This window comes from Esox lucius, chromosome 1, assembly GCF_011004845.1.
Source record: "Esox lucius isolate fEsoLuc1 chromosome 1, fEsoLuc1.pri, whole genome shotgun sequence".
NCBI classification, from domain to species: Eukaryota; Metazoa; Chordata; class Actinopteri; order Esociformes; family Esocidae; genus Esox; species Esox lucius.
In genome coordinates this window covers 20,989,338-21,015,897 of record NC_047569.1, presented here as the reverse complement: position 1 = coordinate 21,015,897, position 26,560 = coordinate 20,989,338, and the positions used below count along the sequence as shown (strand labels likewise).

Below are 26,560 nucleotides of genomic sequence, written 5' to 3'. Positions count from 1 at the left end.
TTATAAATTAAACAGGCATTTCACTTGCTGAAGAGAAGACTAAAGTCAGAAAATTCCCAAAACAAGCAACAACTCAAAATGGCTGCAGTAAACTCTTGGCAATGCATCTAAAGGATGATACTAAATGTTTGGTGACATCAATGGGTTGCAGACTCACTGCTGTTATTGTATGAAAGGGATTTGAGACTACATACTAGTTATTATTTCTTACATTTGCTTTAAATTGTCCTAATACATGAAATGGGGGGATGGAAATCTGAAGTGCTGTTATTCTTGGCTGGTAAAACATATAGGTTTTAAAACAGTCTGTGCTTTTTGCCTCATATGCATATTTGAATAATATTTTCATATGCTATGAAGGAACAGCAAAAATAGACATTTTGACTTTACTGTCCCAATACTTATGGAGGGAACTCTACCACACTAATTGCAAAAAGCAGTACATTTAAGTCAAATACAAAAATACTAAGAAATCAAATAGCTAAATAGATAAAAAAATGTAACATGTGTTGAATATAGAATGAGTGCTTTGGGAATTGTTGTTTTGTATTACAGTATATTCTGTTCCACACCCACCTCTTTTTTTCCAGAGACTTTCAAGTGCACTTTATGGGCATCCATAATGTGGATTGTGTTGTAGGATATATTTTTTTTACATCTAAATCTTTTAGATTTTCATCTATAATGTGGTTTAGGGTAAGAGTTAACATGACAAAGTTTCAATTGAAATAATACATAGATCCACTTATCTACCGACATTGTGAGATTTTCAGAATGCATACGTTCACAGTGCATTGACTTCGCTAAAATCTGATCTAACAATCACTTTTCCAACATACTACTGTAGTTAGCTAACTGATGTCAGCTAAGAAAGATAACTAAAGTCAGCTAAGCCAGCTAACATAGCTGAGCCAGCCAGTCAAACATCATATGAAACAAAAGGGAATAGGGATGCTGCCAGGTGCTAACCAGTGCAGGAAAATAAACATGTAACATGTTTCACAAAATATTTTCTACCAAAACCTAGTGCGCTACAGTTGCTATTGAATTAGGATCTAGCTAGCTAACATGATTTCTCGACAGTTTCCTCCTCCTTGATTTACAATAATAGTTAATAATGTTTTTGGGCATTATGCTTGCAATGTTATAAAAAAAATACAATTACACAAACTAAGCAAGCCATTGATGTAAGACGAGCAAGTGTTAGCTAGATAAGCTTTCTACCTAACTTTCTAGCTACTTTTATTACTAACATGTTTCTGGTGAATGTTAATGTTTATTTACACATGGGGCTGTTCCATCTTTGATTTTTGCAACAATTATAATTTTCACAAGATCTCATTATATAAATATTTATTGTTAACGAATATCATGCAAAAGTATTGCTAATATCAAAACTCTCACAGTGTGAATAGGCCCTTAGATTACCTAACATTCATTTACACTATGTAGGTGGCAAACAGGAGGTGGCATTTATTGAGAGCAGATTGGTCGACATGGGAGTTCTTTCATGGGAGTTGTGCCATTATCAGGTACAACACATCAGCACGTAAGTGTCACCATGTGGGGAATTTGGGAGTTGTTCTACAAAAAGTCAAGCATCCCATTCTCGCCCTAGTTTCTTCATTTTTAGGTCTCCTATTCCTGGGTTCACATGTCTCTGTATTCACACTACTTCCATTCCACACCTTGCAGTTCCATGCCTGCTCCCCAACATATCTTCTCACTCTGATTCTGTGCCCGCCTTTCTTTAGGTCTACTTCACTAATTCTCTAAATTCTCATCCTCACTCTTAATTCTCTTCCTACTCTTGCCGAATATCTCTCTCCGGCTCCCTGAAAGACTGCTCCTTCACAGTTTTATTTAGATTTTACTTCATGAGCAGATTTCATACAAGATGAACAGTTTGAGTACAGAATAGAGTGGGAGAGAAAGGCTCTTCTCCCTAAGGACTACTTACAGCAGCACTTTCCAAACTTTTCAAGCATGTGTACCCTTCGATAATGGGGAGCATCCCCCCATCAGAAAAATGCAGTAAGCTATAAGAACACAAAAGAGAAGAGTGCTACTTTTATTTCTGAATTGCCCGTTTTTTACTGACTTGGCTATTCAGTATATAGTATTCAAACATTAACAGTAACTGTGAAATGGTTTTATTCTTGTAACATATCAATTGTCACTAGGGTAGGCCTGGTTTCTACTGAGAATGTTGTACTCCTGTTTTGATCCAGTGTGTCCACACCAGAAAAATATCTATCTAAATGAGTTTTCAAAGATGAAATGTGATCCATCACCCATGGAATCACTGTATTCTGCAATACATTCATTGAGATCTGCAAACATTCATATTCCCCTTCTCAAGTTTGCTGCTCCATTTGTCCAATTTTCTTACGAATCAGATGATCTTGTCTGCAAGTTAGGGAAGGTATGTATTAGTGCCCTATAGCAGCACTGAGCTTATAAGATATATAAATATACATATAAATATCACTGAGGTAGGCCAGTTTTATGAGGAAGTCCTCATCACATAGGTTATTGTGACAAGGACTAATCCAGGAACATTAGAATCTCATCCCTAAACTTGAAGTCCCCGGACTGCACCGTAACATGCACCAGGTCACTGGTTGTCACTCAGTTTGATACATAATTACAAAAAAGAAAATCCTCCTTCAGTGACTCATAATCAGCGTACCTCACATACACTATTAATAGGTAGTCCTTGTTACTATCCTTGGCATCATTCACTTGAATGGCAAAGTGTTTGTCTCTCTTTAATGTGCTGCTCTTCCAAGTCATCTGACAAGTCAGTGATATGTCTTTCAATTGTTTTGTTTGACAACAGAACAAGTTTGAGTTGTTATGCACTTGTCTCATCAAGCACTGTCAAAATCATATCAATGGCAGCAGGGAGAGTTATGTGCCTTTTGTTACTCTGTGCAACTATCTAGATGTTTAGACTTTTATTTGGCTACATATTGTATACTATCAGTTGCAGTTGTAGGCACAAATCACGCAGGGCTCATTCCTCTCCTCCTACCACAGTGTTTGTAAAGGGAAATGTATGCCTCCTCATATTTTCTTATCTTTGGTAGAGTGTGTTTAGCACCCGACATACTGGTTGATGATGTCCCAAAGGCGGCTACAGTGACAAACTTGTCCATTTTCTGTCTGGATCCCATCAGCCAATTTGGTGGTGATTAGTTTGGCGAAACAAATAGCCAACAGTGGGCTCCTGACGGTGGCCATGTAAAACATTTAAAAAATGTTGTGCTCCCCTTGTTATTCTCTGGAAACTGACTTACAGAATGGAAGGATGACAATATCAAATTGCAACATATATTTAGCAATGTACTTTAATTTCTTATGGAGTCCAACAACTGTTTGCCCTCAAGGCAACAAGGTCCCTAAAAAAGATTTGTATAATTGTATAGAGCTGTGGGATCATGCACACACAATATTTTACTGAATCTGTTTCTCTCACTTACATATTCTCTTTAAAAAAGCTGCTGATTAGCATACTGTTAGCCGATACAATATTTGGGAGGCGGAGGGGATGGAAGAGGCATGACAGTGCCCTCTGTCTTTTGGACACAAGGTCTTGCCATCTGACACCTGCCACTGAGTGGGCATGAATCCTCTCTCTGTTTGGCAGGAAGTAGAGGGTAGTAAACAGAAACTGAAAGTAGGGAGTGTGTCGTATGTAGATTCTTCTGGCCACAGGAAATGGATGCCTTTAGTATTGAGCGTGGCTGGGAGAGCACCTGGCTTCTCAACAGAGACCCTTTTTGAGGACATAGCCATAACCATGCCTCTGAATGTCAATTGGACACACAGATGTCCCAAAACAAACACAGACAATGCCAGCCATTTTCTCTGGTTCTTTCAGTTGACGTGATTGGCTTGGCTTTAGGTTCAGCCCCAACAGTCCCTAATTTAGAGAACAAAGCAATGCTCTTATGGCCTACACCTTCACCTGTTGTAAACACGGTATGGACAAAATGAAAAATGTTTGTCTTCAAATTAACTAAAACAATATCTAGACCACTAAGTGATTGTGAGTGAGATCACAGGTGAGTAAAACATGAACACTGAAGAACCCACAACCCCTGCATTCCCCTTGGGGCAGCACAGGTGATGCTCCCTAGCAAGGCAACCATGATTGTAACTCAGAGAGAGAACACATTTTGTCACAGATGAATACACAATTACACTCACATGCATGAACACACACGGCTGAAATACTGACTAACACACTTACTCACATGCAAATATGCTAATACACAAATATGTATTCACTCAAACACTGACATAACAGCATCCTCACTCTGCTTCTCCTTCTGTACCTTTTCAGTCTTATGTTGACTGTTAGGTACAATCACATTCAAAATAAAGCTGCAAGCATCGTTTCCGGGCAATGGCAGTGTACCCACCATGCCACCATCAAGCAAATAAGACATTTCCCCATAATTAACTACTTCTCTGTTTCCAAATCAACACAAATAAACAATGAGAAGATTAAGCACTACATTGCAAACCAAAAATAAGTTCACAGAACTCAATTGCCTTAATATTTGTAAGCACATGAAAGTTTGCAGAACTGGCTGGTTGAACATTTATCTTTTCATTGCGTACTACTTAAATTATTGAGAAAGCAAACACAACTATTTTCAGTTGATACAACACAAATGTGGTCCAGATTTGAGTTGTACACAGTATGTTTAAAGGAATTGTATAATACACAAAGCCACACCAACAATATAATTTTCCAGTATGCATTGCCCTTTCAAGTGAGCTCTAGAGTTACAACTCATCATTGTATTTATTAACAGAGACACGGTTAACTCATTAATTTTCTATTAGATATATTCTTAGACTGTTGTTATAAATGTTCAACAAATGATACTTTACATATCCCATAAGGCCGTATTTTGAAGTCTTGCTTTGCATACTACAGTACACAAAAATTCATGGTTGAAAACCTTTTGTAACTTTTATAAAATTCCCTGATTTCCAAAAAATAAATCAAAGCCTCTGCTGAGACTTCTAGACACCCTGGGAACTTTACCAGAATTTTGCAATGCTACCAGAGTTTTCACAGCAAAATAGATTTCTAATATCATTATAACAATAATTTCAGAAGCGGGTGCAAATTATGTTTTAGTAACAAAAAAGATAATAAAACAATTCCAAAATATAAAAATATTTATCCTCAGGGATTACTGTGTAGGTTTTCAGAATCAATATCAAACTATTAGGCCAGGAGGCCAAGTGCAAAAACACAGTACTGTTCAACCTTGATTATACCATCCCTATGATGAAGCATGGTGGTTGAAGCATCATGCTATGGGAATGCTTCTCAGCAGTAGGAACTGGGAGACTGGTCAATATTGTGGAAAAGCAAAATACAAAGAGGTCCTGAGACTGGGGCAAGGATTCATCTTTCAGTATGACAATGATCCAAATCATATATACCCAAGACAACGCTGAAGAGGATCAGGACAGTTCTGTTAATATCCATGAGTGGCACAGCCAAAGCCCTGACTTGAATGAAATGGAACATCTGTGGTGAGACCTGAAGACTGCAGTTCACCAACACCCCTCTTCCAATCGGACAGAGCTTGAGAGCACCTACAAGAAATAATGGGTGAAACTGCACAAATCCAGGTGGGCAAAGCTGGTAGAGGCAAACCCAAGAATATTCAAATTATTATTTATGATTAATATAAAGCTCCAGAAAAAATTAAGAGACTGCACATTTTTCTTTCCTTTCCAAAAAAGTTGAAAAGGAAAGTTTTGAGTGAGGAACAGAAGTGTTCAATTTGCAGTGATCTCTTAATTTTACTGCGAAAGCAACCCAGGAATTTGTGGAATATTCTTCAATGGCCGAGTCAATCACATGATCTCAATCCAACCGAGCAAGCATTTCACATGATGAAGACACACCTTAAGGCAGAAAGACCCAGGCCTAGCAAAGCATCACATAAGAGGAAACCCAGAGTTTGGTGATGTCCATGCATTCCAGACTTCAAGCAGTCATTGCCTGCAAATCATTATTTTATGTTTGTGTTAATTTGTCCAATTACATTTGAGCCCCTGAAATAATGGGACTTTGTATGAAAAGGCTTGCAATTCCTAAACATTTCATATGATATTTTTGTTCAACCCCTTGAATAAAGCTGAAAGTCTGCACTTCAAATGCTCCTCGGTTGTTTCATTTCAAATCCACTGTGGTGGCGTACAGAGACAGAATTATGAAAATTGTGTCAGTGTTCAAATATTTCCGGACGTTACTATATCTATGACTGCTCAGAGAAAGTAAATTTTAGTATATTTATTTTCAAACAGATAGGTGTCAGAATTATTGGCTATGGTCGGTTAACATGAAAATATTGTTTTTGTATTTGCTGTTGAAAAATGAAAAAGGCACAAATGACCTGACCACAATTTTCCTACATAGTCCCCATAGTTCAGGGCACCGACACTTTCAGACAAATTAATATAATGTCCAAATGAATGTGCAAATTAAGCCCTAATCTGCAACCTATTGACTCAACCAGATACTGGATATCTTCTCTGGTGATTCCTTGTCTGTATTCAGGTGTTATTTGTTTTGATGTCTTTTTGCTGAATTCCTTCATCAGCAAATTAAGGGGATGTTGAATTGTACTTAAATACGGAGATTGACTTGGCCAATCAGGAACCATAAAAAACATGCTGCTATAGCAGTACATGTGATGTAATTTCCTTGTTGTATGATGAATCCACTGAGTTAGCTTATATTTAAGCAGAAAATGTTTATGTGCCATCAGAAGTTACATCATCAATGAAGATAAGTGAGCCAGTTTCAGAGGCAGTAGTACATGCCCAAGTCATAACACGTCCTCTACTATATTTCGTAGATGACGTGGTGTGCTGTGGATCTTGGGCAGTTCCCTTTTCCCACCTTTCATATTGCCAGTACTCTGGTACATATTATGCTTTGTCTCGTCTACAATATATATTTTCAAGAAACTCTGCAAGCTCTTTCAGGCACTTTTTAGCAAACTGTAACCTGGCCATCCTGGTATTATAGGCAAACTAATGGTTTGAACCTTGCAGTATAGCTTCTGTAGTTCTGCTGATTAAGTTGTCTTCATCTAATAGTGCCTGACACATCAATGACCTGTTCTTGGAGAGTATTTGTGATCTGTCTGACATTTTATCTTGACAACTGATGAGTTACGTTGAGTGTTCTTTAGTTATCCAATGAAGTGGTCTTCTTTGGCCTACCAGCCTTTTTGTGATTGCACAGCTTACCAGTACTTTCTTTTCAATTATATCCTAAATTGTTGTTTTTGGTAAGTTTCAGCTTTTTTTCCTAAGTGTTCTGATACATTTTAGGGAATAATTTAGCCTCAAAATGGCTTCCTTGACTTTCATTTGATCCTCATGTTGATAGACACCAATAGCAGACTCCAAAGGCTAATAAAAAGGGAAACTGAAGATTGGACATTGATCACTCTTTTTGCTGGCATAAATTAGGTAAGGGAACATACCTGACTAACCACAAATATGTATCAAGCCAATAGTCCCAAAACATCTGTTTCGAGGATTTTGAGTAGGCAGCCAAAAGAAAAACAATGCTTCACTGTCCCACTGATAATGTGCACAAAATCCATATTTCACAATGACACATTGTGTGAGCATACAGCATACTATACATGAGTATTTAAATTTATTAATATAATAATATCTTCACACCTTGTGGGTCTGTCTGGAATACTTATTTTAAATGTTTTGGTTCAAACCTGTAATTTTCACAAAACTACTGCATTTAGTCAAGCCCCTTAAATGCCAGAGGAAGCCAAAATATAAGACGTATCTCAATAACACCAGCAGGGAGACAAAAGAAATTGGAATGGACAGATATGCTGCAGCTACATTTTAGTATCCCAGGCTGCAAATCAAGAGAATTGAATACGGCATGCAATTAAATACATTACATTTCTGCTAGACCAGCTTTCAACAAATGTTTAATACAACATCTGACAAAATTAATACAATCAAAGATTACTTATGTAAAATCAAATTGGTTTTCAAAAGATAAAGTCAAGATCCTGGGTATCATTGTAACTCGATTTTAGAGTCTTGGACAGTGTACAGTCCAGGCACACATTACATAAATAGAAGCAGCTAGATTCTAACCCACGGGGGCATTCCTGGGAAATGCAAAGGTGGAGGTTTTCTTCCCGTCTGGTCATGAGTTTGATCGCTCCCAGACTATCCCAGACGTTCCCTGCCAGAAATGCGTTAAATAGGCCCCAATCAATTCCCTTTCTCACTAGGCTCTAATCATTTTACAGCCTACGCAATCTGGAATATGTCAGTCTGTGTGATGTTTGTGAAAAGGCATAATCTAAAATAATACTTCATCCTACTAATCAAAGCACTGGCAGGTAAAATGCCATTAATCATGAAAACATTTATTTGTGAGAACATTACAGTACAATGAAACACTATGAAGTGATAGAAACAAGATTTGTTTATGTCCAAATATTATTTCTGTAACTCCATCAAAACGTATTTTCTTACGTCTTATGTCTTGTCCTTCTACAGCAGTCATACAGTATGTGAGCAATAGGTTTACAACCATGAATTGCAATAGATCTGCAGTACCTAATTACTATACAGAATTGTGGGACCCGCAATGCATATCATACTGGCACCTAGTGTACAAGTATGGTGATCATATCGATTCCCAGAATTGACAGCACGGTCAATCTGAAATCCTAGATATCAAGTAATTTTCACGTCCACTGGATCTCTCTGGCAGTGTCGCCTTTCTCCAGCAAATGCTTATGGGAAGAGTACGGATGACAAGGTCCCCTACTGTATGTGCTTTTGGTTTTAAGACAGGGGAGAGGTCTTCACGTAATACGTCAATGACCATCAATCTTTGTATTCTGACAACAGAATATGTCGCATGTGTCAGGTCTCCAGCCACAGCCTAAGGTAAAGCCATGGTGACATGAAATATTTGCTAGGTGTGATGTGAGCATGATCATGAATCACCCAAGTGTACAACTATGACAAGGTAACATTGTAGAAACCCACATTGTCGAAAAACACAATCCCAAATGCGGTATCCCCACACTCTCATCTGTTAGTTCTGACATTAATGTAACAGCAAATTGAGACAAATTGCACCCATGTTTTACAGTACATTTCAATGTGTGCACTGTATGCAGGGTTTCTCAAACTTTTTTACACTTGGAAACTGTCATGGCCCTACAACAACTGTTTTTGTTTTGAAGCTAATAATCTGCAGTTCTGTGAAGATCATGAACTTGATCATATTTTCGAAAGGCTTTCTTTTTCCCATTGCTCCGTGCATCAGGTTCTAGTGACTCTTACTCAGAGTCTAACTCAGTAACTTTTCCTTTTTTTATATTAATAAGAAAAATGTACTTCAAGGACGCAAAGAAAAAGGTCACACGCACACTTGATGTCCCAAACTGAGAGCATGCCCCCTAGGTTCAGATCCCTTCAAATAGAAAATAGGCTGCCATTGGGAATACAGACAGTGACTCACCATTTACTGTGAGCTGCACCCAGCTTCCATTGTGGAAGGTGTCATACTGCTGCTCCAGCATCAGGACCCTGCACTCGTACCAGCCTTGGTCCTCTGAGCGCACCGGGTTGATCTGAAGGGACGCCTTACCATGCAGGCTGGCTCTACCTGCCGGGCAAACAAAGAAAACAGCAAGGGTTAAGAGTTCCAAATGGTACACCCAATGAGGCCTACATGGTCTCCAAAGAGCACAGTGAATATGGACACTTACTATGTCAGTATATACATCATGATTATTTAAATAGACAGACACATCATGCAACTGACGCATCCATGGCTTCTCTCCAGAAAGCACCTCTCCGGGTCTCCGAGCAGGTTCATTTTGTGAGACAGTGGTCTGAGATCATGCTGTTAGATAATCACAAACCTATCCAGCTTGATTACAGATGGCTGCAATATGAAGAATGCTAATGCAATTGATCAAGGTCAGGGGGATTTAATTTGACCCAAAATGAAAATGATTGGATTTGAATTTTAGCCGTTCCCAATCCATACTACTTCACAACCTCTTACAATAAACAAATTACCAGCGGACCCCGGCCAGAGGAGAGCTGCCGGCAAGTATTAGAATTAATGGACAACATTACCTGGAGGGCAATCTCTCTTTCTTACATTCTCTCTTTTATACTTCCTATCTTTCTTTCTTTCTATCTATTTCTCTCAATCTCTTTCTAGGAGTTGGAATGCACTCAGTTTCTGTCAGTATTGAAAAAGATAGCTTTTCTTAGAACACTCTTAGGAGATAAATGGGAAACATAAAAGGAGAAAGTCCTGTAACAGAGCACGAGATAAGTTGAGGAAACCGGTCACGTTAAAATCTGTCTGTCTGGCAGCATCCAACCCTCAGCAACCACACTGCTTTTACGGGGCTGACAGCTGAGCTTGATGAACAGACTGAAACACTCTCACCTCTAAAACGTTGCCCTGGGACAAAGATAATTCCCCAACCTTTGAAGTGTATGTGTCTAATGTTGCTCTCTTGTTCATTTTAAACGTCAGGTAAACATATTGGCGGAGAGGGTGGGCTGTACTGCCAATCCAGCAGGGGCGCATCTAGATACGATAGATAGGATAGCTGCCATACTGGGAGAAGAAAACGATGGGTGTTTGTTGGGCAGGAAATCAATAAGGCAAAGGAAAGAGAGAGACTGCAGTCTTGCAGCAAAAAGGTAAGGGTTTAAAATCAGGCCTATTTTGGCTTGTGTGATGAAGTGCTGAGAGGGGTGGGTGATTTTGTGAAGGGTCGGGATCGACCTCAGGTTCAAACTGTCCCAGAGTGACAGCTATGCAGTAAACAGAGTTAACAATACTGTATCCACATTAGAACCAGGCCCTCCAGGGCACTGACACACACTGTATTCCAACATTACTGGAGCATACGGTGTATAACGTTTCTTACACTTTGTTAATATTACATATGGATTTCGATCTATTGCACTGTTTCAACAGCTGAATAGAGATGAAAAAAGAGCAAGGCTAACGAAAGCCATGCAGCTAAACTTTCAGTGCTTTCTACATAATAATCCCTCTGCAGTCCTTTCTCTGGCTCTGATTGGAGGAGACTGGGAGTCGGGTTTGCATGAGAGGTAAGACAAACGGAGACTAGCCTGTCCCAAAAAAAGCATTTCGCTAAGAATATACAAAGTAAATAGCATACATTATCTGAAATATTGATGCAAAAATAGTTTAAATAGTTAATTGAAAATGTGCATAGCACCATGGGTAACTTGCTATCAATAAAGGAGGAGCTGCCCCTTTATGTCTAGCACTGAATAACTGTAATAATACTGGTTATTCTCTAGGGATGGTTAGAGTAATACTCTACTGTAGGACCCAGACATACAGGCTACATACTGTGTAGGACCCAGACATACAGGCTACATACGGTGTTGGACCCAGACATACAGGCTACATACTGTGTTGGACCCAGACATACAGGCTACATACTGTGTTGGACCCAGACATACAGGCTACATACTGTGTAGGACCCAGACATACAGGCTACATACTGTGTAGGACACAGACATACAGGCTACATACGGTGTTGGACCCAGACATACAGGCTACATACGATGTAGGACCCAGACATACAGGCTCCATACTATGTAGGACCCAGACATACAGGCTATATGCTGTGTAGGACCCAGACATACAGGTTACAAACTGTATTGAACCCAAACATATAAGCTACATACTGTATAGGACCCAGACATCAAGGCTAAATACCATACTGTATATTGATTGCATTGCAATACTAGCCAGAATAGCCTGAGGAATGATAGTACTTTCAGTCTCTGTTCCACACAGATGAATTATTTATTTGGTGAGAAATAGGAAATGGGGATTCATGGGAATAGACAGCAAGGCAGATTGTATACTGTGCGTGTCTGTGTGAGTGCGTGTGTTTAAAGCAGCAGGACGCTCTGGCCTAGTGGGGCCTGGTGAGCTCCAGCCACCCCTGACACTCAGCTCCCTGTATTGGATTTAAGCCCATTACACACCCAGGGAAGGTTTTCATAAACCATGGTCCAGTATCAACCATTATCACACTGTCACAGCTCTGTCCTCACAATACACTTTAATCTGGGCTGCAATGAGTGTCTGAAATTCCGTAGCATTGGAACAAGGCTACATGGCAAATGCTATTCAAAGTAAAAATTGCTTGTTTTGTGGCTATCATGTATCCTATTTTTAATCAGTTAGACTATACTATAGAAATGCTCTGGTGGGTATACTCCCCTGAGTTGTACACTTTACCCTCCATAAACATGTCAGAAGAAACTATTACCCTGTTACGTAATGTGTGGCTCTGTCATTTCATACCTGTGATCGAAGGTAGGCAGTATTTCTATATTTTAAATGAATAGTTAGTTAAAATACCTTTAAGTGTTTTGTCATTTGCATTTCACAGGCCTTAACTAGAGACCAATGTGTTTTGCAACAATATTCCTTAGAGGACTTTTGATTTTCAAATATACCTTTCAAGAGTCCTAAAATAAACAGGTTACTTACATTTAACCAGACTCAAAACTTTGTGAAAGTCCTATGTATTTGATTTTGAAACAATCATCTTAAGTGTATTTTCTAATTGCAAAAGGTCATTTCTGCCCATCATTGCCTGTGCTTGGTGTAGTGTGCCCTGTCTCTGTGTGGAACTGGAGTGTGTGGGTGAGCCTGTAGCAGCAAACTGCTGAGTTGGGGAAATGTTCCTCTTGTTTCAGGAGCGGCAGCATATGTACTGTAAGACGGTGCACTTGTCTTCTAATGGCCCAGAATATCGTGTGAGGAGATAACAGTCAGAAGGTGCCAGAGAGACCCTTTGAAGTACATAAAGTACAGTGTCTATCATTGGTTTTATTTACAGACCAAACAATCAAATGTTTCTATGCAGCCACTGCACAAAAAATATTTCAGACTAGATTGAATTGGGCATCTTAAATGTGTCTTAACATTCCAGTGAATATGATTTAGTACATTAGCATTGTAATTAATCTAACTGCAAGTCAGAAGATCAAGATTGCTTCCAGCCAACAGCACCTTAAGACACAATGGACAGTGATGTGAAGAAGTAAGTAAACCCCTTGAAAGGTTGTCTCAGAATTCTGGCTACTTAGCTAAATTTCAACACAGCAATCGTTTATTTAACAACGATTAACGTCTATAACTGGTAGCCCTTTGGCAAAAATACTGTCTACTGTATGTCTACATGTCATACATGTCTGTTGTGAGTTTCCTTGACTATTTTGGATCACTGTCCTGTTGAAAGATATGATTAAGTTTCAGCTTAAGCTTATTAACATTCTACTCATGTATTCTGTGGTACAATATTGTTACTGAGTTTAGCAACCCTAGGTAAACAGTATTGGAAAAGTTGGCATTAAACTGGGTGCTTTGGTCTCTTTGAGTTATACATAAAGTATCTCACAGAAGTGAGTACACCCCTCACATATGTATAAATATTTGATTATATATTTTCACTGAAGAAATGAGGATGCCCCACAGATGCTCAATAGAGTTTAGGTTTGGAGACATGCTTGGCCAGTCCATCACCTTTACCCTCAGCTTCTTTAGCAAGGCAGTGGTCGTCTTGGAGGTGTGTTTGGGGTCGTTATCATGTTGGAATCAAGCCCTGCGGCCCAGTCTCCGAAAGGAGGGGATCATGCTCTGCTTCAGTATGTCACAGTACATTGGCATTCATGGTTCCCTCAATGAACTGTAGCTCCCCAATGCCGGCAGCACTCATGCAGCCCCAGAACATGACACTCCCACCACCACGCTTGACTGTAGGCAAGACACACTTGTCTTTGTACTCCTCACCTGGTTGCCACCACACACGCTTGACACCATCTGAACCAAATAAGTTTATCTTGGTCTCATTAGACCACAGGACATGGTTCCAGTAATCCATGTTCTTAATCTGCTTGTCTTCAGCAAACTGTTTGCAGGCTTTCGTGTGCATCATCTTTAGAAGAGGCTTCCTTCTGGGATGACAGCGATGCAGACCAATTTGATGCAGTGTGCGGCTTATGGTCTGAGCACTGACAGGCTGACCCCCCACCCCTTCAACCTCTGCAGCAATGCTGGCAGCACTCGTACGTCTATTTCCCAAAGACAACCTCTGGATATGACGCTGAGCACATGCACTCAACTTCTTTGGTTGACCATGGCGAGGCCTGTTCTGAGTGGAACCTGTACTGTTAAACCACTGTATGGTCTTGGCCACCGTGCTGCAGCTCAGTTTCAGGGTTTTGGCAATCTTCTTATAGCCTATGCCATTTTTATGTAGAGCAACAATCATTTTTTTCAGATCCTTTGAGAGTTCTTTGCCATGAGGTGCCATGTTGAACTTCCAATGACCAGTATGTGTGTGAGAGTGATGATACCAAATTTAACACACCTGCTCCCCATTCACACCTGAGACCTTGTAACACTAAAGAGTCACATGACACCGGGGAGGGAAAATGGCTAATTGGGCCCAATTTGGAAATTTTCTCGTAGGGGTGTACTCACTTTTGTTGCCAGCGGTTTAGACATTAATGGCTATGTGGTGAGTTATTTTGAAGGGACAGCAAATGTACACTGTTATACAAGCTGTACACTCACTACTTCACATTGTAGCAAAGTGTCATTTCTTCAGTGTTGTCACATGAAAAGATACACTCAAATATTTACAAAAATGTGAAGGGTGTACTCACTTTTGTGAGATACTGTACATGCATAAAGAACCTGATACCTCCACTGTAAAAGGTTTACCATGGATCTGAAAGTAGTTTGCAGGTGGCTCAGGTTTAAGTCAAATTCTGTATTTCATATTACAGCGCACCTGCTGTAAAATAAATTATAAGTAATAGAAAGTAGTGTGTAATGATACACAGTACAATCCTGCAACAGTACAATTCTGCATTATATACTGTATTACTCTACCAGAAAAATTTATGAAGGAATCATTCATTGTGTGGAGGGGTTTGTATTTCACAGTATTTTACTGTAGTTACATAGAAGTGGTACAAGCAGACTGGCTGCTAATTGGTTAAACACCAACCAATTACTAGTCTGTATATATTATATACATTTCTAGAGAAATTAACAAATGGTTTTCAAACTGGCACTCAATATAGGGTGAAGCAAACCAAAATGACACTGCACAATGTTCAACCATTGGCCCTGCTACCGCTCTGCTCTGCTACCTCTGCTTACGTTGATGTAGCACTGAGTAAAAGTCTTAGACAATGCAAGAATTATAGCCTCCTACAAGCCACACACAAAATAAGTTAATAATCGAGATGTAATAACTCCAAGCAAAAGTTTGAATCCACAAAATCAATGGTGATTTGGCCACATTTCTTTAAATCCTACTTACATAAATTCTACCAGTGGTTTGAATGTAAGAGGGGAAGTCCATAATCGCAAACCAAATGATATCAATATTTTGAACGATTCTTTATCCCAATGAGTCTTTCTTCTTATTAAACATTATTAAATAAAAATGTTTATTACTATTATCCTTACAAAGAAATGTAGGTGCAAATTATTTTGGACGTGTCTGTATATTATATTACAGAGACTGGAGAAAACAAGACACAGTAGTAACACAACGAGTAACACTTCACCAAGTATGTCCCTAATTCTGCAGTAAAACATCCACCTCTACACTAAACAACCTCTGCACTTCAGCCCAGAGAGCCAAGGCAAGGCTCTTACCAGTGTACTCAGGGTCAACATGAGGAGGGTAGAAGCGGAAGTTGATGAAGAAGGGGATGGCCACTCCAAACTTGAACCACTCCACCACATACGGGGGCTGCTGGCCATCCAGGGGGGGGGACACGTCGCATCCCAGGATCACGCTCTCTCCAGCGCGCGCCGTCACAAACCGGGGCTCCTCTCTCACACCGTGGGCACCTGGGGGGGGGAAGGCAGAAAGCGTTTGCTTAAACCAAAGAGCAGAGGAGGTCTTTGAGCAGGAGTCATGCCGAACTGTTTTGATCTAACATTATAACTGCGCTGACCAAGGAGAGAGGAGATTGTTGCTCAGTCCTTTCCAGTGCCTAAAACGTATTTATTACATAATAGGCCTTATGCAGCTTGAAAAAAGCAAGGCAGTGGTCGCTCCTGTTTGCAGCATTGGGTTTATATATAATATAGCGTATACACTACATTTATAGCTTATTAACTGCCATGTTACACTTGCAATGTGTGTACCTCACTATCTAGTTACTTCCATACCTGTACAGTTCCTGTGTCATCACCATTCCTGGTGGGAGGGAGTTCTGTTTGAGAGGACAGTAGCCAAAGCTAAATTAGTTGCCAGGCACAGACGGCTCCATTGATCAGCGCTGGCTGCTGCTCAGATGGGCTTTACTATGAGCAATACCAGGACGGGCTGGCATATAGCCACAGATGTCCAGGCATGCTGCCGAGGGTTGACCTATCGGACAGCTGAAAGGTCAGCCTACCTGCCTCAGCAGAACACTCACTCTAGGAATGGATTTTCTCCAGCCGCCTCCCCCGCTCTGCTCTCATTGAGCCTGCCTGGATCCCCTCCGTCAGACTGAGCATTGCCCCTTCTCCACCCCACAACACCCCCCACCACCCCCCTCAGGGATCAAGAGACATGCTGACGATTCAATCTCCAGAAACATCAGATGCATTTATGGCTACAAATTCTTTTCAGGAAGAACGGCATCCAAGTACAGTAGTGGTAAAGGTCAGCATCAGGATGGGGGAGAAGGCAGCGGTATGCTTCTTTAGCTAGGTTTCTGGACAGGAACTCACTGTACCATGTGTAAACTTGTGAAAAATTGAAAGATCTACGGTTTCTATTGTTCCTTTCCAACTGAACACCCCCAATTTAAAACACCAAATATTTTCTCCCATTGATTTTCTTCGGCTCCATACCTCTATGCTCCATACCCTGAAGCATGTGCATCAGTTAGTGACTGTGTTTACCAGTTTAATCTGCTTTATCCGGGGGAAGAGTTAATCCACTTTATTTGATTTAGCCAGCACAGCTTTTGGACTGAAACGGAGCAGATTTAATCAAATTACACTTTTTTGTTAAAGTGGAACCATGGTCTGCCAGTCACTGGCCTTACTCCTGGAATCTGTTCTGCCATTGTGTGTCTTTAGTAAGAGGTGCAAAAAAGGGAGCATGAAAAGCCATGGCTTAGCAGCTGACCAACCCAATGAAACACGTGTCACATAGAGTCACTGGACCCTGCACATGACCACAATCCTGTATTCTAATTTAGCTATTTTCATGTGATGGTAAAAGTAGATTTTTTTCTCCAAATGGAAATTGCTTTTCTACTTATTTTAATAGCATAAATAGCTTTTGGTGTGATTTTGAAATTGGGATAACTTTATGAATGCACGTGGTTAGAATTGAGCTCAAATAGCCATGCATCCAAATATGTCAAAAGAAAGACAACTTTCCAGGGGGTGTACTTTTTCACATGACTGTACTTATAACTCTTTACAAAAAAAAGAGTGGACGGGTGGTGCTGAAGGCTGGAGGGTGGTCGGCACGGGGCCGCTGCTCCTCAGTCAAGTACCATGACCTCCTAATGCGCTTGTGTGAAAAGCGTTTCCCCCTGCTTCTGTGGGCACAACAAAATCACATGAGCCCTGTAGGACACAAACCAGACTAACCCTCATTCCCTGTCATATCACACCAAAACCCAATTTAGGTCTTGGTTTTAACTGAACTCTACACGTGCACTAAGGCTCAGTTTCCCCTAATTGTAACCTCTTCTAACTACTATTATATTAAAGTAAAAATTGTTCATTGATTCAGCTGTTGTCTTGTCAGACCACAGTCTAGAGTTTGGACAATATTAACAATATTACCTACTTTTAACATTTCTATCAAACCATTTAATGCTGATAAATTATCTGACACCACTGTTGGGGAGATGTGCTTGTTTTCTTTATGCAGATTTTAGAGTACCTGCATGAAAGTCGGTCACCAACTGATTAGAAACCTAGCTTGTCTTTGGCTTGAGAACAAAATACTGTCACATTATCAACCATGTACAGTAGTCTAGGCTTGGGACACAGCAGTGCTGAAGCCATTATTTCTCGGCAGACCGGTCAGGTTTCAGGAGTTCACGTGGTTTCTGCCTAACATTATTTTTGGATCCTGGTTGAACTTCCCTGAGAAAAGCAAGTCCTGGGCAAAAAAATTGAGGTGTAGAGGAATTACTATAAAGACCCCAGGATAATATACTGCCTGGCTAATAACTCTGCAATCCCTTTATGAGATAATCAGAAGGGGACCATCAGTACAGGCCTGGTCACTGCTACTGCCATTTTCATTTCCTTAATGGAGACATGGTTTATGGGGGCTTTTTTAAGGTAACATATTTACGGTCTTAACAAGACGTTAATGCCAGCTGGGCAAATTATGATAAAGGTCCTACTTTCTGTAAACTTCACTATCTATTCACAGGATGAGGTTGTCATCACTGAGGCACCAATACAACACAATACAAGATATCATAACCTGTCCTCTATTAGTTTACTAACATAACAAAGTCTACAACTTTTTTATTTCTCTTAGCTATTTGGAATTAGTAGGACCTGATAAGTATATCTAAGCTTTGCACAGACAACTGTCCTCTAATAAGGACAAAAGGTTTAAGTTAAGCGGAATGAAGTACGGGGTGCAGGAAGCCTAAAACAGTGTCCTCATATGCGGACACAGGGTCTCAGGAGGTTAAGACATCTGATGAATCCATATGAGGCAGTGTGTTCAATGGGTCCTAACAACAAGCTACAACTAGTGCTGATCCTGTTCAAAATGAATGAATCCTGAAGGGACACCTGTATTCAGAACACTCTGCTGCTGTCTGCATCTGTCAAATAAATTAGCCAAATCAGAGGCTGTTCATGTTACAAAGGACAATGCTAGGGGAATAATTCCAGATTATTTGGCGCCAGTTAAATAGGCAGATTCACTATTAATACCAGAACCAGTTACTCAGACACCTTCTGCTGAAGCTCACTTAACTGATAAAATACATCTGTTCCGAGTCAATCAACATCTGTCCAGAGCAACAGACAATGTTTACAACAGAAGAGCAGGAACAGTTAGTAGTTCAATCCATTGGTGTTTTCAACAAGCCTTTTACATTGCAGCAACAGACATGGCACTTGCTTGAAAAGTACCCTTTATTGTACTCGTAATGATGATCACAGATGTGTGTGTGTGTGGACACTCCAGCCACTTTGGGTTGTAATTATGCAGCCAGAACAATAGCGGAGAAATAGTTTAACATTATCAAAGGCCAATGTATTAAGAGATCATATAAAGAGATCATTTAAAGTTTTACATGTCAGCCTAGTGTGCTTGCATCCTCAATCCGTGACAAATATATGGTACCCTCAAAACATTACAAGGTAACGGGTGAAGAACATAGACACTTTAAATCAGGCATTGTGCAAAGGTGAATATGACACTACAGGCTCGTTTAGGACCAGTTCACCCAGTGTTATGGTCGATGAGATACAATACTGTACATACTAGAATATATATGCACCTATTAAGCTGTACATAACACACAATATCCAGGATGTAAGGGAATATACTAGAAAAAGGAACCTCAAGGATGTGCGACAACTGGGCTGGATGGGCCACTGACTGGTAACTGAATGCCAATCTGCATGTGCTGAAGGTCACATTAGAGCACAGTATGTGTGAGTCAGTGCGTGCGTGCGTACGTGCGTGAGTTCAATGAGTATAGTTGGGACACATGGATGGGTATATGTTACTGCAAACTGTAGGCAGCTCTGACATGGACACGTTTACAGTGAGGTCCAAAATCATTTTCACTCTTGATATAAATTAGTAAAATAAGACCTCAGAAATGGTTCAGTCTATTCTATTGTTCAAAAACAATGTTATGTTATCAAATGAACATATTCTTTGTGAAATTAGATTTGTGCTTGGGGTTATTTATTTGTTACTCAAAGTAGTACTCTTTATTGTAGACTAATGTGCACAGCAAATATGAGCCTGGGACATCAACCATTCAGTAGGCCCTAGTGGGAGTGAGCACAGAATTAGAGGGGAGGGACTTTAAATCCTAATTATTTCTCATCATTTCATTTGAGGAAATCAGTTGTCTTGGCAACTTCTTCCATTAAATCTCAGCATGTTACCTAGCAACAAGTACATTTCTGCATTCAAAAAAGTCGACATAACTGAATCTGAATAACAGAAGTGTTTTGTTAATTTGAATTAATGTTTGCTTACTTATAGCAAAGTTTAGATGCAATCATCAGTTGATCAAGATGCCCACCCTGTCGGTATTTGCTTTGACAACTTTGTTAAAGCTACATAAAGAAAGAGAAAAACGTTATTCAACTTTCATTCTTCTGACATATATGTTAAATGTCCATCCAAAGCAAGCTGCAACAACAACTTCGCTAAGATTTGTTGGTAAAATGAAATTATAAAAGTTTGCAGAGTGAAAGGACCGAAACAGAAATACATTGTAGCTGTAAGTAAGACCTTTCACGTCAAGAGTCTTTGGAAATTCAGTGAAAGGGCATGTTTTGTGATTGGACAATAAACCCAGATTCACACTGGTTATTATGTTACCGTGCTTCTGGGGCTAGCCCTGAAAAGTCGGTGCTAACCCTGCTCTTGAGCAGGGCCAGCTAGCCATAGGCTAAGGGTGCTGTTAGTCCACATCAACATATGCAAGAGTGAGCATAGGCCCTTATCCCATGCCTAAAGAGACAAATAAAATAAAAAATAATAAGCTAAACAATCTCAGTGACTACAAAATGAACCACATTAGGAAAAAGCTAACCTAAAAAAAAGCTAACCAAAAAGCTGTGCTCTCTTTTAAAATGTTGACATTTTTGGCCACCCTCTCATTCTCTGGCAGGCTAGAGACTCAGGGCATAGAAACTAAATGCTACCTCTTCATGTCTTTTAAGCATTTGTTTAGTTAAAAAGCCAGTGCCAGAGGACCTGAGGGACCTACAGGTTACACACCAAGAAAAGTAGGTCTGTTAATGTTTGCCAACTATGTTACAATTAGCTAAGGAGTTTAGTGCTTGAATGAGCAGCATTTCTGAGGTTTGATGATAATGTACATGAACACTTGTCCAGCTTGAACTAGCCACATTGTATGAAACAAAAAGAAGAAGAAAACATAGTGCAACACTAACGCAATGTTCCACAAAAAAACTTGGTAGCTAGCTACATTATTAATCGCAATGACTGTATTCTGGGAGATGATTGGTTGGTAGATTAAATTCAGGGATTTCTGGCCACTGGATGTAAAAGTGGTGCTGTCGAGCCAAATCGGGTGTGCTATGTCATTTGTGCCAAATTTTCCTGGTCAAAACTCACTTTCAAACTTGGAACTTCATGGCTGAGTTATAATGGTGATTCTACCCATAGATCATGCACATATAAATAACATATAACACATCCAGAAAATGGGAGGTTTTAAAAAAGCTTTATTATTTGCAAAAGACCCAGGCTGCATCTTTAAGTTGATTAAGTAATGCTCTGTATTCTAATGAAGGTTTGTGGGGTATAAAGCACAGGTTCTTGGTCAAGTCCCAAGTCCCAACAAGGGCCTCAGAAACAGTGGCCCCAAGCCAAAAAAGCAGTACACTTACAGCTATGCTGTACTTCTGCACACTAAATAGTATTACAGTATTTTCACACACTAAATAGTATTACAGAAAATATGAATAATAGTATTATTAGTATTTTCAGTGAGATATTATGTACTTTTTAAAATACTATTTAGTGAACAAAATTACAAGTGGTTCCAAAATACTGCACTGTAAGAATACTGCTCTTTTGGCCTGGGAAGAAGCATAGTCATATCCAGCATAGGAATTTCACGACGGCCATGGCCGTCGTAGCCCTTCACCCTGGCTGTGAAGCCCCTGAAAATAATTGTATGCCTTATGGCCACCATGGCATTTGTGCCCCTGCTACTGTCAAAATCTTGCAGTCAGCAATCGCTTTTTTTGTTTTTAGGTTTGTTGGTAGTTCGCAACTGAGAACAACTACAGGAACAGACTACATGCATGTATGCAAACTAGCTAGTTATCGATAGATATCTGACTATTGCTTAACTGAATCAAACCACTCTGTTTTGGAAGGTGCGTTCATAAGCAACTGGGAAGCAGACCTCCGAGTGGGAGAATACACCTGAATGATTTTTGAGAGCTCCGAGAAGTAACATTGGGTTTGACATCTCTCGAAAATTACTTGCTCCGCCACATACGTGTTTATTTAGGTCATACTCATTAGTGCAGGTTATTGTGAGGTCAATGCATACATCGCGGTTAACTTTTGTGTAACTGAGGTAATTTTAGCCTTCTTGCTAGCTAGCCTTAACGTTACTTAACTGTCTATACCGTTGCCTCTATGTCGTCGTCAATTGAATGAATGAAATTAAGCAAATTCCAGAATTTATAACAAATTTGAGGAGTAGATGTAACTTCAAGGATTAAAACATGATAATTGAACTTTTTGTGTGGAAAAACCATGATATGATATTAAAAAAGTTAATATTGTGTTTTTCTTATCTGCAATTCAAGTTGTTTATTTGAAGCTCCAAATTCTCCTATTTTACTCAATGGCCTTTGTGCCCTGGCATGTGGCCTTGGTGCCCTGAACATAAATGTGACACCGTAGGCCAAATGGCCTTGCCCCTAAAATGACCAAATTCCAAGCCCGGCCATATCACAAATAAATAGGAAAATACAGTTTTGGCCATGCGCCCCAGTGAAAAACAGAGGTATGTAGAATACCAATACATTTTAGACCATCTAACATTTATAGCGTTAAAAAGCTAACAACATTGTATTTTAATTACTCTCCAAAATAACTTAACATAGTATTTCATAACATACTATATACTAACACATATTTTATAACATACCTCTCCATCTACACCCTGCATGTAAGCAAACAGATGATGCAGATTAGAAGTCCTATACTTTCCCTCCTACACAATACCAACTAGTAGATTCCTTCTATACAAAACATGGTAATGAGCGCCGCACACTCTCCGACATGAAAAGCAAGCTCATGAACACTAACTCCTACACAGGCACCTTACTACTACACAATGCAGATGAGAGACCAGGCCACCAAGCTACAGTAGCTGCCTTTAAAACACAATAGTAATTCAGCTGACACAGTGACCTGGGGATTATACCTTTGAAGATATACTGTACAGGACAGAGTTGAGCAAGTCCAGTTTCTCCACTCAACTCTCTGGCCGTCTGTAGCTTCACGTCCCCCCCAGACAACCACAACCCAGTTGAGGAGGGGCACCAGCCCTCAGTCGACAATAAGCTGACACCTGCTTTTGCCTGAGTGTTGTGCACACAAAGAGCACTGCCAGTGGTGCACATTACCGGAAATTAGGATATTAAGAGAAAGGCGCCTGCAAGTGACAGACTACTGTGTCTTTCCACCATGTTCCTCTCACTCTCCTTTACACTACTCATCCTCTCTCTATGCTAACTCTCACTACTGCCTTGTCTTTCCACCATGTTCCTCTCACTCTCCTTCACAATACTCATCCTCTCTCTATCCTAACTCTCTCTCTACTGCCTTGTCTTTCCACCATGTTCCTCTCACTCTCCTTCACAATACTCATCCTCTCTCTGTTCTAACTCTCTCTCTACTGTCCTTTCTCTCTACCACAAGTCACAGACTGCCGTGTCTCTCTACCATGCTCCTCTCACTCTCCTTCACACTGTGTATCCTCTATCTACCATAGCTCTCTCTCTTCTGCCCTGTCTTTCTAGCCTCTTGTCAATAACATTACATTTAATCTCGTTAATTCTGCTGAGCCATTTACATCTTTGGTACCTCCCCGTTCAATGATGGAACACATTTTCCACCATGACAGCCTAAGCAGGGCATGCTCTGTTACTACCATCAGGATTCTTGATGAGTGATTGAATAAGGAATCAATTACAGATTCCTGTATATTTTGGGGAGTAGCTGTGGCAGATACCAGCCTTGTATTAATTCTCATCCAACTGGGAGTGAAAGCCAGTTCGTCAGAAGTATGAGGGGTCAACCAAAGAGTGACATACTGGCTTTCCCAGAATGCTCCAGGCTTTGTTTGCAAGGATATTCTTCTGGGAGCAAGCAGAGTAGAGGAAGCAGAAAGAGCTGGCACATGCTCAGTGCTGTGCTGGCACTAATCTGCCTCTCACAGCTTGAGCACAGGGCTTTCTCTAGGACAGGTTTACAAGCTTTACTCCTATGATTGAGAGAGGAAAATTAGGGGCAGATTCTGACCTGAGTTATGTATGCTTTCATTTAACAATGTTATTGAAATGTATAAACTTTACTCTCTGCATTTGTGATCTGGAAATGAAGGATGTGAAAATGGGTGTTTCAGATAACTATGTTGGTATTAAAAAAAGGTAAGGTAACTGAGGAGAAGCATCAAGGAGAGTGAGTATGCAGAAAAATGATCTCACCTTCATGTCATCATAGGGGTTGATCCCAAAATGTGTAAGGTGATTAAAACAAATTATGTTAATTGTGCAATACATTTTAGGACAACAGATGAACTAGTTGTTTTAAAATGGGTGCATGATTTTGTCAAGACTTCTAAACTCTTTGATGATAACATACAAGAGTATCATAAGTAAAAGTGATATATTTGGGAGGATACTAACAAACAAAAAACTCCTTATACACACAATCAATTATTGGGTTCTAGGTCAGGGAGAAAAAAGGATGGAGGAGAGAGGATTTAGGATGACCTTTTACAGAATGAGAAAACACTACACTTAATTCCCTAATAATTTCACTACCTTTATGCCAAAGGTAACCTAGTCACCAGTCAATTTGGTGAATGTTCTAACAGTTTTCACCATGATTGAACTTCTAAGTGGTCTGTTTATGAAATGTAAAAATGGTGTATTAACGTTTCATAGCTATATTTACTTGTGAATAGCAAAAGGATAATCACATTTCATAACACTTTCAGCAAAGCAGCCAGTGAATCATCAATTTCTCTATAATTATGACAAAGTATATACTATTTCATTTGCATTCCTTTATGGTACAAAATGCGCTCTGAGATTAATACACTTTCTTTTTCCAACTAACATTATGTTTTCTCACTGTATCCCGTCATCACTGTTGCCATTTCCACTATATTCCTGCAGTGAAGAGGCTGGTCTTTGGAATCTGGCAACTATGCTCCTTCAGACTGATGGCTAGTTGATAAGTAGAGGTTTGAGCTACACATTTGATACAAAACTGAATATTATATGTTTTAACTCCCAAAATGATGCAGTTTGTTGATGTTATCATTACTATCATTAATTCACATGCTGATTTTGACTTTGGCATTATACAGTACAGGATTATTGAGATGAAAATGTAACTAGCCACCCAAAGCCTTTTCTTTATTAACATATTTCACATTGGTTGGTTGCGTTGCTAACTAATAATAATTACAACGATGGTGTGGATATCCTTTTCAACTGTACCAGGGTATTGTACCTAATATTTTTATATCTATAGATATAGCTCTTTAATATAAAGATAGCACTTGCTGATTGAACACTACATGATTGAACAATATTCTCATAATTTATTGTAGTGTCTTTTCAAATTGAAAGTATGAATTCCAAGGAAATCTCTGTAGACCTCAGAGAAGTGACCAAGAACACAATGGCCACTCTATCATAGCTTCAGATTTTCTGTGCAGAAAGGGGAGAACCTGCCAGCAGGACACTACAGCACTCCATCATTTCAGCTAGACAGATGCCACTCCTGAGTAAAAGGCATATGACAGCCGTATGAGAGCATGAGGAAAGACACTCTCTGGTCTGATGAGAACAAAATCAAACTATTAGGCCTGAATGCCAAGTACTACATATGTCAAAAACAAAGTATTGCTCATCACTTGGCTAAAACATCCCCACTGTGAAGCATGGTGGTGGGAGCATCATGCTATGGGGATTCTTTTCAGCAGCAGGGACTGGGAGACTGGTCAGGATTGAGGGAAAGACGCAAAATACAAAGAGGTTCTTGAAGAAAATGTGATACAGAAACTTAGACTCAGGCAAAGATTCCTCTTTCTGCAAGACAATGACCAAAAGCACACAGTCAACACAACACTCGCTTTGGGAGAAGTCTGTGAATGTGGTTGCGTGGTCCAGCCAAAGCGATACCTAAACATCGCAGTTCACTGATGCTTCACATCCAATCTGACAGAGCTTGAGAGGATCTAGAGGGAATAATGACAGAAACCGCCCAAATCCAGGTGTGCAAAGGTAGAGGCATACCTAAAAAGACTCAAAGCCCAAATCCAGTGCTTCTACAAAGTGCTTCTGAAAATGTATTTACTTGAGATATTCAGGGTATTTTTCAATGAATTGGCAAACATTTCTAAAAATGTATTTTTGCTTTGTCATCTAGTGTTGTGTGTA

At 39.8% G+C, this 26,560-nt stretch overlaps 1 protein-coding gene across 5 annotated transcripts in view; it reads right to left on the bottom strand.

Moving 5' to 3' along the window:
- Positions 1-26,560, bottom strand: part of igsf9ba (immunoglobulin superfamily, member 9Ba) — a 62,734-nt gene that overhangs the window by 33,649 nt on the left and 2,525 nt on the right. For all 5 annotated transcript variants that reach the window (XM_020050710.2, XM_010892226.3, XM_010892225.3 and 2 more), the window contains exons 2-3: positions 15,812-16,009; positions 9,572-9,718 (exon numbers count right to left, since the gene is read on the bottom strand). In XM_020050710.2, coding sequence (XP_019906269.1) covers positions 9,572-9,718; positions 15,812-16,009 — 345 coding nt within the window. The remainder of the gene's footprint in view (positions 1-9,571; positions 9,719-15,811; positions 16,010-26,560) is intronic.